The following is a 10,833-nucleotide window of genomic DNA, read 5'->3' as shown; positions in this document are numbered from 1 at the left end:
CAACATTATGGCTCTGGCTCACAGTAATCAGCATCTGCAACAGCTCTGTCACCTGGCTTGCCTCCACGCATCTGACGGGAGGAAGCCGGGACAGGCTTACTATGGCCTACATGCCATTCGATTGGCTGAGCAAAGTCATGTGGTTGGAGTCATGCATTTGTGATGCGTTCAATGGCAGGAAATAAGTGCAGGAAATTACTCTGGGCTACACCACGCAACAATCCACCGTCAAAGAGAGCTCCACCACACTCCTAAGGCTACGTTCACACTGCAGGTCTTAATGCTCAATTCCGATTTTTTGATCAAATCCGATTTTTTTGTCTGCTTGTTCACACTACAAATAAAATGCGACAGCAAACGCGCTCTTGTGTGAACGCTCAAAGCGGCCCACATGCGCAAAAGAAGGCGTCACACACAACGCACTCTGTTTAGACCCAGAGCAAACAGTATTGTTTGACTGATGGCCGTTAATATAAAGTCTTCGGACTTTACGTTTCCCAATTTTTGCTTTAAGTTATTTTGTTATTTACATAATAATGTAAATAACCTAATAATTATCCTTATTGCTGTTTTAGAGAGGAGCGGTGCTTCAAAGGATAGTTGCAGATTTCTGTCAGAATCTGCAGATTACACAGTACAAATAAAATGTTCACGTTTCTCCAACGTTGTCTTCCCAACAGTTTCACTGACATCTACACCGGATGGCCAGGAAGCGTTCGCGATGTCTTCTCGGGCGCTTCTCTGGCGCGTATAATTGGCGTCTGTCTTGTGTCGGTGACGTAAAAGACGTATTTAATGCGACATGACCGTTCAAACAGCAGTCGCTTTCTAAAACATCGGATATGTATCGGATTCAGCACCACATACGAAAGTGACCCAGATCGGATTTGAAAATATCGGATTTGCGACGTTCACACTGTCATACCATGATCGGATATGGGTCGCATAGGGCCAAAAAAATCGGATTTGGTGCGCTTTCACCTGCAGTGTGAACGTAGCCTAAGTAGCTCCTCCTACAGGCTGATCAGCTGCAGGTGCGTAGCATGATCTTCAGGTGTGGTCAGCCACCTGGCAGGGCCACATCCACCAGGCATGAAGGTGCCTATCACACCGACACACATACACCTGCCTATACATACAAGCATGAAAACACAGGAACTGCAGCACAGTGCAGCAAAAACAGATAATATAATATGAGTCACCAACTGCTCATGGACCCTCGGTTCCTTAGACCCAGGTGTCATGGTCTGTGTGAAGGCAGGCAGGAAACTGACCCAATATGCAGACTCACAGAGGCGGAAAATTAAACTCAAAGAATCTCAGGTTTATTGCTGGCAAAAAGGAAAACAGAAACCAAACTGGAAAGCTAGAAAACAGAACACACAGGCTAGGATGGGGATGACGCAACAACGAACGGGAACACACGCAGACATTAAAAAGAGAGGTGGGAAACACGGCTGACAGTAATTACAAATATGAGGTGGGGAGGAAGCAAAACAGAATACAATGACCTTCAAAGTAAAAATCCACAGACTAAACTCAGAGGCACAATGCTAACACAGAACCAAAACCTAAGAACTAACAAAGACACATCAAGAAATCTAAGATTAATAATAGAAAACAGAAAACACTGGCGTCACCGACCCAGGACTGTGACACCAGGTTCCTGACAATGGCATGGAGAACAGACTTTGACATATGACAAATATGACACAACCTCTTTCTTGCAACAATATGGGACTTTAGTGCCAGGGAGGGATCTAGAGGGTGGAAATCAAAGATGCATTGTATATATGGTTAAAATTCATCAAATGCAGTTAGTATGCACGTGTTTCATATAAATATAGTCTATAACTTTATTTTCTTAAGCCCACATAATTAAACATTCGAGTTACATAAAACATGTGAATTTTGACTTTATGTAAATAAGTACGAAAGCTACACAATGTGTGGTGGTTCATGCAAGAATAAATGTTTCACATTTGTTTTTTATTTGAAATAATCAAAATGTTACATCAGGGGTGGGCAACTCCAGGCCTCGAGAGCCGGTGTCCTGCAGGTTTTAGATCTCTCCCTGGGTCAACACACCTGAATCAAATGATTAGTTCATTACCAGGCCTCTGAAGAACTTCAAGACATGTTGAGGAGGTCATTTAGCCGTTTACATCAGCTGTGTTGGATCAAGGACAAATCTAAAACCTGCAGGACACCGGCCCTGGAAAGCTAGAAAACAGAACAGAACTGTTTCAAGCCCTGCTTTCCAGGCCCAGGCTCCAGGTCCAGGCCTGCGTTACATGCTTGCATTTACACAAAATATCAGAAATCTGCAATGTCATGAAAGATTTTTCACCAGTAGTTTAGACCTGATTATTCATGCCGATTGCCGTTTTTTATTTTCACAATCTCTCATCCTGTTTTGCTTCCTTCGTCCTGTTATGGCTGGTTAGTTCCTTCTGTGTTCCCCAGCTGCCTACACTTTTCATTTGTATTTTGCACACCCATATATAAAGACTCACTTTTAGTTAAGGTTCCATTCTGCCTCAAGAGTCTGAATTTGGATCCACATTTAGCGATGTGCAAATAGAAAAGTAAACCAGTATTGAACATTTTTATCAGTTTTATTTAAAATGGGTTCCTTTATTCAATGCTTTGTTTTAGTGACATCTGGTGACAGAAAAACATTTTTTCAATAATCATATGATGATTGTTTTTTTTTTTGTTTTTTTTTGTTTTTTTTGCCTGTCCCGTTTGGCTCTTTTGCCATCAGAATTGTTGTCTAAAGGCAAAGAAAGATGCCCAACGGATTTACTTTACCAAACTGACCATCCCAGCCTTGCCGTAATGGTCCATTTGATTCACCTTTTATTGTTTATTTTATTTTCACTTACTGAATACGGGACAGACTTGACTGGGGGAAAGAAGGGGAGAAAGAAAGAGGGAAAGAGAAACAGCTGAGAAGAGGGACGGGGGAGAAGGGCAAAAGACAAAAACCAACAGAACGGGCAGAGAGAAAAAAATGCATATATCAATCACCTGGATCACCTGCTGAGAAAGAAAAAAGAAAGCAAGCAGAAGAGAACAAGAGTAATAGAATAAACAACATCACAATGATATATGGGAATATGACAGTAAATACTAAATGTTAAACATTATTGTGCAGCACATAAGATCAACAGAACACAGTGTGCTTTGAGGTAGGAGCCAAAAAGGGTGTAGTTTGTGGGTGTGATCACCCGTGTGTACACCTGTGAGCATGGACGCGCTTGTTTTTTGTTTTTTTAAAAGGTTCCTTCATGTAATAATCTGCTAGAGGGTGTGGGGGGGCCACAGCCCCGTCCTCCAGGGCGTGAAGCAGGTGTGGAGGAGATCAAAACTCCAGACATCCAGAGGCCCCCAGAACACAAGAGACCAAGGAAGACCAACAGAGGGGCAGCTGCGCCACTGTCCCGGAAAGAGCTGAGGAGAGTCCCAGATGAGGGCTCACTCAGCAGCCGCGGAGCAGAAGCCAGGGGGAGTTGCAGTGACGCGCCCGTGAGCTCCGCCGGCAGCCAGCTGCGCCTGAGTGACCGAGCCCCAGGCCGAGAGGCCGGGGGCACCCCACCTCCGAAGTGGCCCGAGCGAGCCCCAGGCTCCAGGCCCCGATAAGCGGCCGCCAAGGAGTGAGCCGGTGTGTACCTGGACGCCCATCCCCGGACACAAAGAACCACCAACGCACCGATGTCTGAGGGGGTCCGCCACTGGCAGGGGAAGTGGTGGTAGGGGGAGATAGGCCTCCAAACCTTGGAGGGCCTGAGATGTCCCCAGAGAGGTGGCGCCTGACACCCAACCTGACATATAGACACAGACATACAGGCACACACAGACACAAACATCCATTTCCACCCTCATGCTCTCATATGCACTTACTCCACACTCAACCAACGTGGAGACAGACATAAAGAGACGTTGTACACACGATCACACTCCCCAAGCGTACTCTACAAACCGGGTCTAGGTGCCCCCGCCCCTGGAGGGGGGAACTGCACCCAGACCCAGGTGGTGTTTCCCTTTTCCCTGCGGTGGGGGGAGGCAGACCGCCCCGACTCCGCAGCAGCAGGAAGGCTCCACACTCCAGACCGCAGTCGGACGGCCAACTCCTCCTCCTAGTCCTAGCCCCCCTGCTCCAGCAGGTCGCAGAGAACGGGGGTGAGAGAAGACTCCGAACCTCCCTCCACCCGCTCATTGTAATGTTGATGCATGTGTGTTCTAAGGTGCATTTAAAACCCAGGAGGGCTTGGAGCTACCTGCCAGAGAGCAGCAGGTAAGCGCATGGTCCCTCCTGCTAGCCCTCAATGTCTACGTGTATTTAAAATTGAGAGGTGGGCAACGATGCCAGGGGTGGGGTGTACACCCTGATGGTACTTTGGACTCCGTGTATCGTGCCCACCCCCAAGATCCTATATGTATGTGTAATGAGAGTGTGAGTAATGTCAATGTCTAAGTTGTGGGATAAAATTGAGGCAGAGGCAGCCAGAAGGGGACAGAGGGGGGGGTAGCCTCCTCTGCACCCTGGTGACATACCCCTACTCCAAGGCCCTGCATGTGTGGGTGGTTGTGGTGGAGCGGGAAGAGGGAGGCAGCTGGAGATGGGGAGGGAAGAAAGGGAGGGGCAAGTGACCCCTCCCTGGGGCCAGCTCCCCCGCTGACCCCAGTAGGCACCCCCATACTCCGCGACCCGCCAGGGAAAGGGGGCCCAGGCCCATCCAGACCGGGCCCAGTGCAGCAGCGCCGCCCGGCCCCACAGAGCCCGGGACAGTCCACCCAACCCCACCACAGAGAAAACTGCACCCACCCCACCATCCACTCATCTTCCAGACTACATAAGACAATAAACACCCAGGCTGAGATCTTCCTCCACCTCTCCTGTATCTCCCCCTCCTGCAGAGGCAGCTCCTGAGGAGAGGAAAGCTCCTGCAAGATGTGACAATCTCCCCCACCAGTTGAAGAGCCCCCCAGGTGGCTCGACGCACCGGCGGCACCCTGCTCCAGGGCTGGGCCCCCATGCACCCACCCGCCCACAACCCCGGCAACACACCAACCAGGACCCAAGCCCCCGAGGCCCGGTCCGGGTCCCAGCCCAGAGACGGAGCGCCCCCAGAACCTCACGCCCATCCCGGACCCACCCAGGGGCAGCCAGGCTACCAGGTCAGTAACCCACGTCCGTCAGCACAGACCCTCCCCTAGCCCCGCTGCACGCAGCCGCGAGGAAACAGTCACCGGAGAGCCAACAGAGCCCCTAACCGGACATGACCGCTACCCCGGGTTGAGCCCCCCAAGGAAGATGCCTCCGGGGAACCCCCCGACGCCCTAAGCCTGTCCCTACCCCCACACCAATCACAACAGTGAAGGCGGGACCAAACTATGACCCCCCACCCCCACTAGGTGATGGAGCTGATCAAAGGAGCCCAGAGCAATTGATCTGATGTGGTGGCAGAGGCTGTATCAAGACTAATGTAATCTAATAGATAATTTCTATATTGGTTAGAATTAAGATTATTTTTATTTTTCCAGTTCATAAGGACTGTTTTCTTGGCTATGCATAGGGCAGTGAAAACCATATGGGCGATATTCTTTTCTGAAGTGACATTATCTAAGCTGCCCAACAAACACACTAAGGGGGAAGTTGGAATGTTACATTTCAGACACTTCGATAAGTCTTCACATATCTCGCGCCAAAACTTCTGAACTGGTGGACAGAACCAAAGAGCGTGGATATAATTGTCCGGTGAATTGGTTTGGCAGTGTGAGCAGTTGTTGGTAGACGTAAAGCCCATCTTGAACATCCGATGACCTGTATAGTGCACTCTATGTAATATTTTGTATTGAATTAATTGAAGACTGGGATTTCTAATTAGATGAAAGGTTTTTAAGCAAATCTGAGACCAGAAGTTTAGGTCTAAGTTAACTGATAAATCCGCTTCCCATTTTGCAATAGGAAGTGATATTGATTCATCTGTTTTAGAAAGCATTCTGTATATTTTGGATAGTAATTTGGGGGGTTTAAGAGTAAGAAATTGAACCACACTTGGTGGTGTTTGTAGTTCAACTTGACCCGGTTTAAATTTCTTTTTTACTATGGATTTAATTTGTTGATATTCTAAAAATCTTTTCTTGTTGATCCCATATTGTGTAACTAGTCCGTCAAATGAAATAAATTCTGTCCCTTCTAGTATATGTTCTAAATATTTGATTCCTTTATCACTCCAATCTGAAAAGTTTATCATATTATTGTTTTGTAATATGTCAGGGTTGTTCCAGATAGGTGTACGTTTGCATGGGATTAATGAAGACGCCGTCAATTTTAGAAACTCCCACCATGCTGTCAGAGAAGAGCCGATGTTGATGCTTTTAAAGCATTCATGTCGTTGGATGTTTGAGCTGATAAATGGTAGGTCTGAGATCTCTAGATTATTGCAGAGTGCTTGTTCTACATCTAGCCAAGGTTCATCTAAGAGGGTGTGTTTTAGCCATCCTGAGATAAACTGAAGCCTGTTGGCTAAGAAGTAGTGCTGAAAGTTAGGCAGTTCTAGTCCTCCTTTATCCTTGGTCTTTTGTAGTGTTTTTAAGCTTATACGTGGGGGTTTATTTTTCCAAAGGAATTTGGACATACATGAATCTAGAGATCTGAACCAATCTTGTGGCGGTTTAGTTGGGATCATTGAGAATAAATAATTTATTTTTGGTAAGACCATCATTTTTATAGCGCCAACCCTTCCCATGAGTGATATGGGTAGACATTTCCATCTAGCCAGATCATCTTCTACCTTCTTTAAAAGTGGGATATGGTTTAATTTAGTTAGATCTGCAAGCTTGGGAGAAACATTAATACCTAAATATTTTATATTTCCCGATTGCAGTGGTGTAGAAGAGGAATTATGGAAGGAGCAATTAATCGGTAGGACTGTAGATTTTGACCAGTTAATTGAGTAATCTGATATTCTTGCAGTTTATCAATTCAATCACCCCAGAGATATTGGTTTGTGAATTTTGGAGAAAGAGTAACACATCATCCGCATAAAGGCTGATTTTATGTTCCACGTTCTTGCATTTTATGCCCTTAATTACTGAATTCTGTCTAATTGCTGCTGCTAGTGGTTCAATAAAAATTGCAAATAGTGAAGGGGAGAGTGGGCATCCCTGCCTGGTGCCCCTCAAGAGACAGAAGCTGGAGGATGTCTGGTCATTTGTTCTAACACAAGCTGTTGGGGAATTATATAATATTTTTAACCAGTTTATGAAAGAGGATCCAAAACCAAATTTGTGTAAAGTTGCAAATAGAAATTTCCAGTTAACTCTGTCAAATGCTTTTTCTGCGTCTAAAGAGAATATTGTAGTTTCTAGGTTTTTACTGTATGAGTAGTCTATCAAATTAAGTAATCTACGTGTATTTGTTGATGAGTGCCTACCTTTTATGAAACCAGTTTGGTCAGGATGAATTAAGAGGGGGGTTATTTTCTCCAGTCTCTTTGAGAGAGCTTTGCAGATTATTTTAAGGTCTACATTTATAAGGGATATTGGACGATAGCTTGAGGGATATACAGGGTCTTTGCCTGGTTTTAGCAGGAGATTAATGTTTGCAGAATTCATATTTGATGGAAGTCTGCCCTTTTCTTTAATTTCCAACAACGTTCTGTAGAAAACTGGTGCTAGAATCGACCAGAATTCTTTGTAGAATTCTGCAGGAAAGCCATCTGGACCTGGAGCCTTATTATTGTGCATACTTATCAGGGCTTCCTGGAGTTCACCTGGTGTCAGTGGTGAATCCAGTGCCATTGCTTGAGTGTCCAATAATTTTGGAAGAGTTGTGTTGTTCAAAAACTGATCAATTTCTTTTTTAGATGGGTTTATTTGTGGTGAATACAACGTTTTATAGAAATCCCTGAAAATGTTGTTTATTTGCATCGGATCATATATTGTGTTCCCAGATGAATCTTGAACAGCACATATAGTTGTTTTTTCTTTATTTATTTTTAGCTGGTTTGCTAGAAATTGACCGGATTTATTACCATGTTCATAATTTTGTAGGCGTAGTCTTTGTACTAAGAATTTTGTTTTTTTATTAATTATCTCATTTAATTCTAGTTTTGTTTTGCGTATTTTGTTCAATGTTTCCTGATCTTGGTGGGACGCGTAGGCTTCTTCTAGTGATTTGATGTTTTTTTCTAATTCCTGAATATTTTTGTTTTCTTTTTTCTTTTTATGTGATGAGAAAGAAATTATTTTACCTCTCATCACAGCTTTCCCTGCTTCCCATAGAACAGAAGCTGATGTTTCGGGAGTGTCATTATAGTTCAAATATGAAGTCCACTCTTTTTTAAAATATTTAATAAAGTCTTCATCTTTAAGTAGTGATATATTAAATCTCCAGTTTTTTCTTGGCGTAGTATTATTCTTGTGCATTAGTGTTAAAGATACAGGACCATGATCGCTGACAGCTATAGGGTGAATCTCAGTGTCTGAAATGTCGTTCAGCAGTGAGCTGCTGACCAAAAAATAATCCAGACGAGAGTAGGAGTGATGGACATGTGAGAAAAAAGTATATTCCTTACTGGTGGGGTGAAGGGAGCGCCATGCATCGCAAAGACCAAAGTCGCTCATATACTGTTTGATTATATTTGTGGACTGCCAATTACGCTGAGTTCCCGCTGTATTGAGCCTATCCATGTCTTCATTTAGTCCAAGGTTGAGGTCACCTCCAAGAACAAGTGTGCCATCTAAGTGTTCAGAGAGTGCACTGAAAAAACCGTGAAAGAATGAGGGATCATCAACATTTGGACCATATACACTTGCAATACATAGCTTTTTATCACGTATAGATAGTTTAATGATTAAGAATCTGCCCTCTGGATCTATAACTGTATCGAGTACTGTGAAATTAATATTTTTATGTATTAAAATTGCTGCTCCCCTTTGTCTAGAATTATAACAAGCTGAGAACACATTAGGAAACTCAGGTGTTTTAAGTTCATTCGAACCTCTAAGAGGTCTGTGGGTCTCTTGTAATAGGACAACATCTGCCTGTAGATATGATGATTGTAACTAGGGTTTGGGTGAATGATATGTAATTTTGGGAAAATGGCTTGATTGGTCAGTTGATTCTATAAACTTATGTAATGTAGTAGTTGGCTGTAGAAGTGCTTGGGGAACAGAGGGTGCTGCTTGTGTAACTAAGGAGGATCTGTCATGAACCTCTACAGTAGCAGTGCTGTGGAAGGGGACATTGATTTTTACGAAGCATCTCACATTGTGTAGCAGTACCCATTGGTTTAGACCAGCCATACAATCAGTCAGGGGAAGAACAATTATTGTTCATGTGTGTTTTTCTGGCATTTTCCCTGAATGGTTCAGGAAAAATGCAACTTCGAGTTTGAAGCTTGTATCTGTTTCATATCAGCCATCATTAGTTTAATTATTTTAGAGAATTAAAATGATTATTTAGGAAATGCTTGGGAGAATTACCAGAAATATGGATTTTATGCTTGTGAGGAATGGTACAAAGCAGCATAAGCCTGACTCTCAGAACTAAATCAACAACTGTATTTGGCTGCCTAACTCATTTTTAATAAAAACAATATAAATTGCCATTCTTGTGCAGTTTTACTCCTCTAGGGGGCACAGTTACCCCATTACAGGCCATAACAAATATATTTTCCTAAATACGCCACCATCTGATCTTAATCTGTTACACAATGTTAGAGGCAAAAGGTACAGAAACCTGTGTTTCTGGCTGACTTTTTACTAAAGGTATTTCAAAGACGTAAACAAGAAGAAAATTTGTAGGAAAGAACCTTAAAATAAAATTTTTTTTGGCATGTAAAATACTTTTTTTTAAAGTTCTGAGTTCAGGTTAACCCGTGAAACCTGAAAGCGGGAAACTGGAATGCAGGAATCAAAGAGTAGCCAGGAATATTGCTTAGTCTGGATCCACTAGGATTTCAAGAAGTGCTGCCTGACTAACAACCTGATTTAATGTCAGGGCCTAAATGACAGCTGAACCTGCTAAATCACTTACACTTTCACTTACTTAATTCGTTAATTGCATCGCTCTCTTTTTTCCTTTTATCTCATTGGTTCAGATTCTTTGTCTTTCCTATAGAATAGCGACATTCTTAAAAACTGCACCAATTTTCTTGGTACATTTTCTGCTGTGCACCTCAAGTAGTGGTGAGAGAAAACCACACTACACTGTAAATCTCAAAGAGGAAGGAGGTGGGCTTAACTGCTGTAAGAAATAGTCTGAACCTCATGTGACTTAACGATACGATGGGACAAACCACTCTGCTTTGCCTGCTCTGTAAGTATAGACATTTGCCTATATTATAAAATAATTAATTATTAAAATTTGTCTATATTATAAAAATTACATTACTAATGTCAAAGTTGTACAAAAAGAACACTAAGCTTTTACTTTCAAAGTTGCAGACTTTAATTTTACAAGACAAATTGAACTCTAAAACGTGAGTTTCAACATAAGGAAACAAATGCGATGACCAAATGTGCAAAAAAAAATATTAACTGTTTAAAAGCTGGTGTATGAACTTTGTAGCTACCGATGAATAACATATTCTTTTGTGGGGGGGATTTTACTGTTATATCTTTTTCACACATTTGAGGTATGAAAGGCATAAACTTCAAGAAAGAAGAAAAGAGCTCTCAGGATACAATCACCGTTGAAATGACCAGAAGAGGTCACCTGTAAAACAAAACACTAAACATTAAACTGGTTAAAACTTTTCTTTTGAATGTGATGATGTTTTCATGGATTTAAGCTGGATGCACAGATGCCTTCCTTTG

The 10,833-nt window shown here is 43.1% G+C and overlaps 1 protein-coding gene across 2 annotated transcripts in view; it reads left to right on the top strand.

Moving 5' to 3' along the window:
- The first annotated feature begins 10,198 nt into the window (after window positions 1-10,198).
- Window positions 10,199-10,833, top strand: part of LOC309694263 (high affinity immunoglobulin gamma Fc receptor I-like) — a 56,475-nt gene continuing 55,840 nt past the window's right edge. Inside the window, exon 1 of one of the 2 annotated variants that reach the window (XM_082514200.1) lies at window positions 10,199-10,333. In XM_082514200.1, the coding sequence (XP_082370326.1) occupies window positions 10,303-10,333 (31 nt within the window). In that variant the 5' untranslated portion in view covers window positions 10,199-10,302. The remainder of the gene's footprint in view (window positions 10,334-10,833) is intronic. The other variant, XM_082514201.1, reaches the window with a different exon arrangement.

Source organism: Aulonocara stuartgranti (assembly GCF_965226115.1).
Source record: "Aulonocara stuartgranti genome assembly, chromosome: 3".
NCBI classification, from domain to species: Eukaryota; Metazoa; Chordata; class Actinopteri; order Cichliformes; family Cichlidae; genus Aulonocara; species Aulonocara stuartgranti.
Note: the sequence above shows the minus strand (reverse complement) of the source record. Positions and strands in the feature narration are given on the sequence as shown.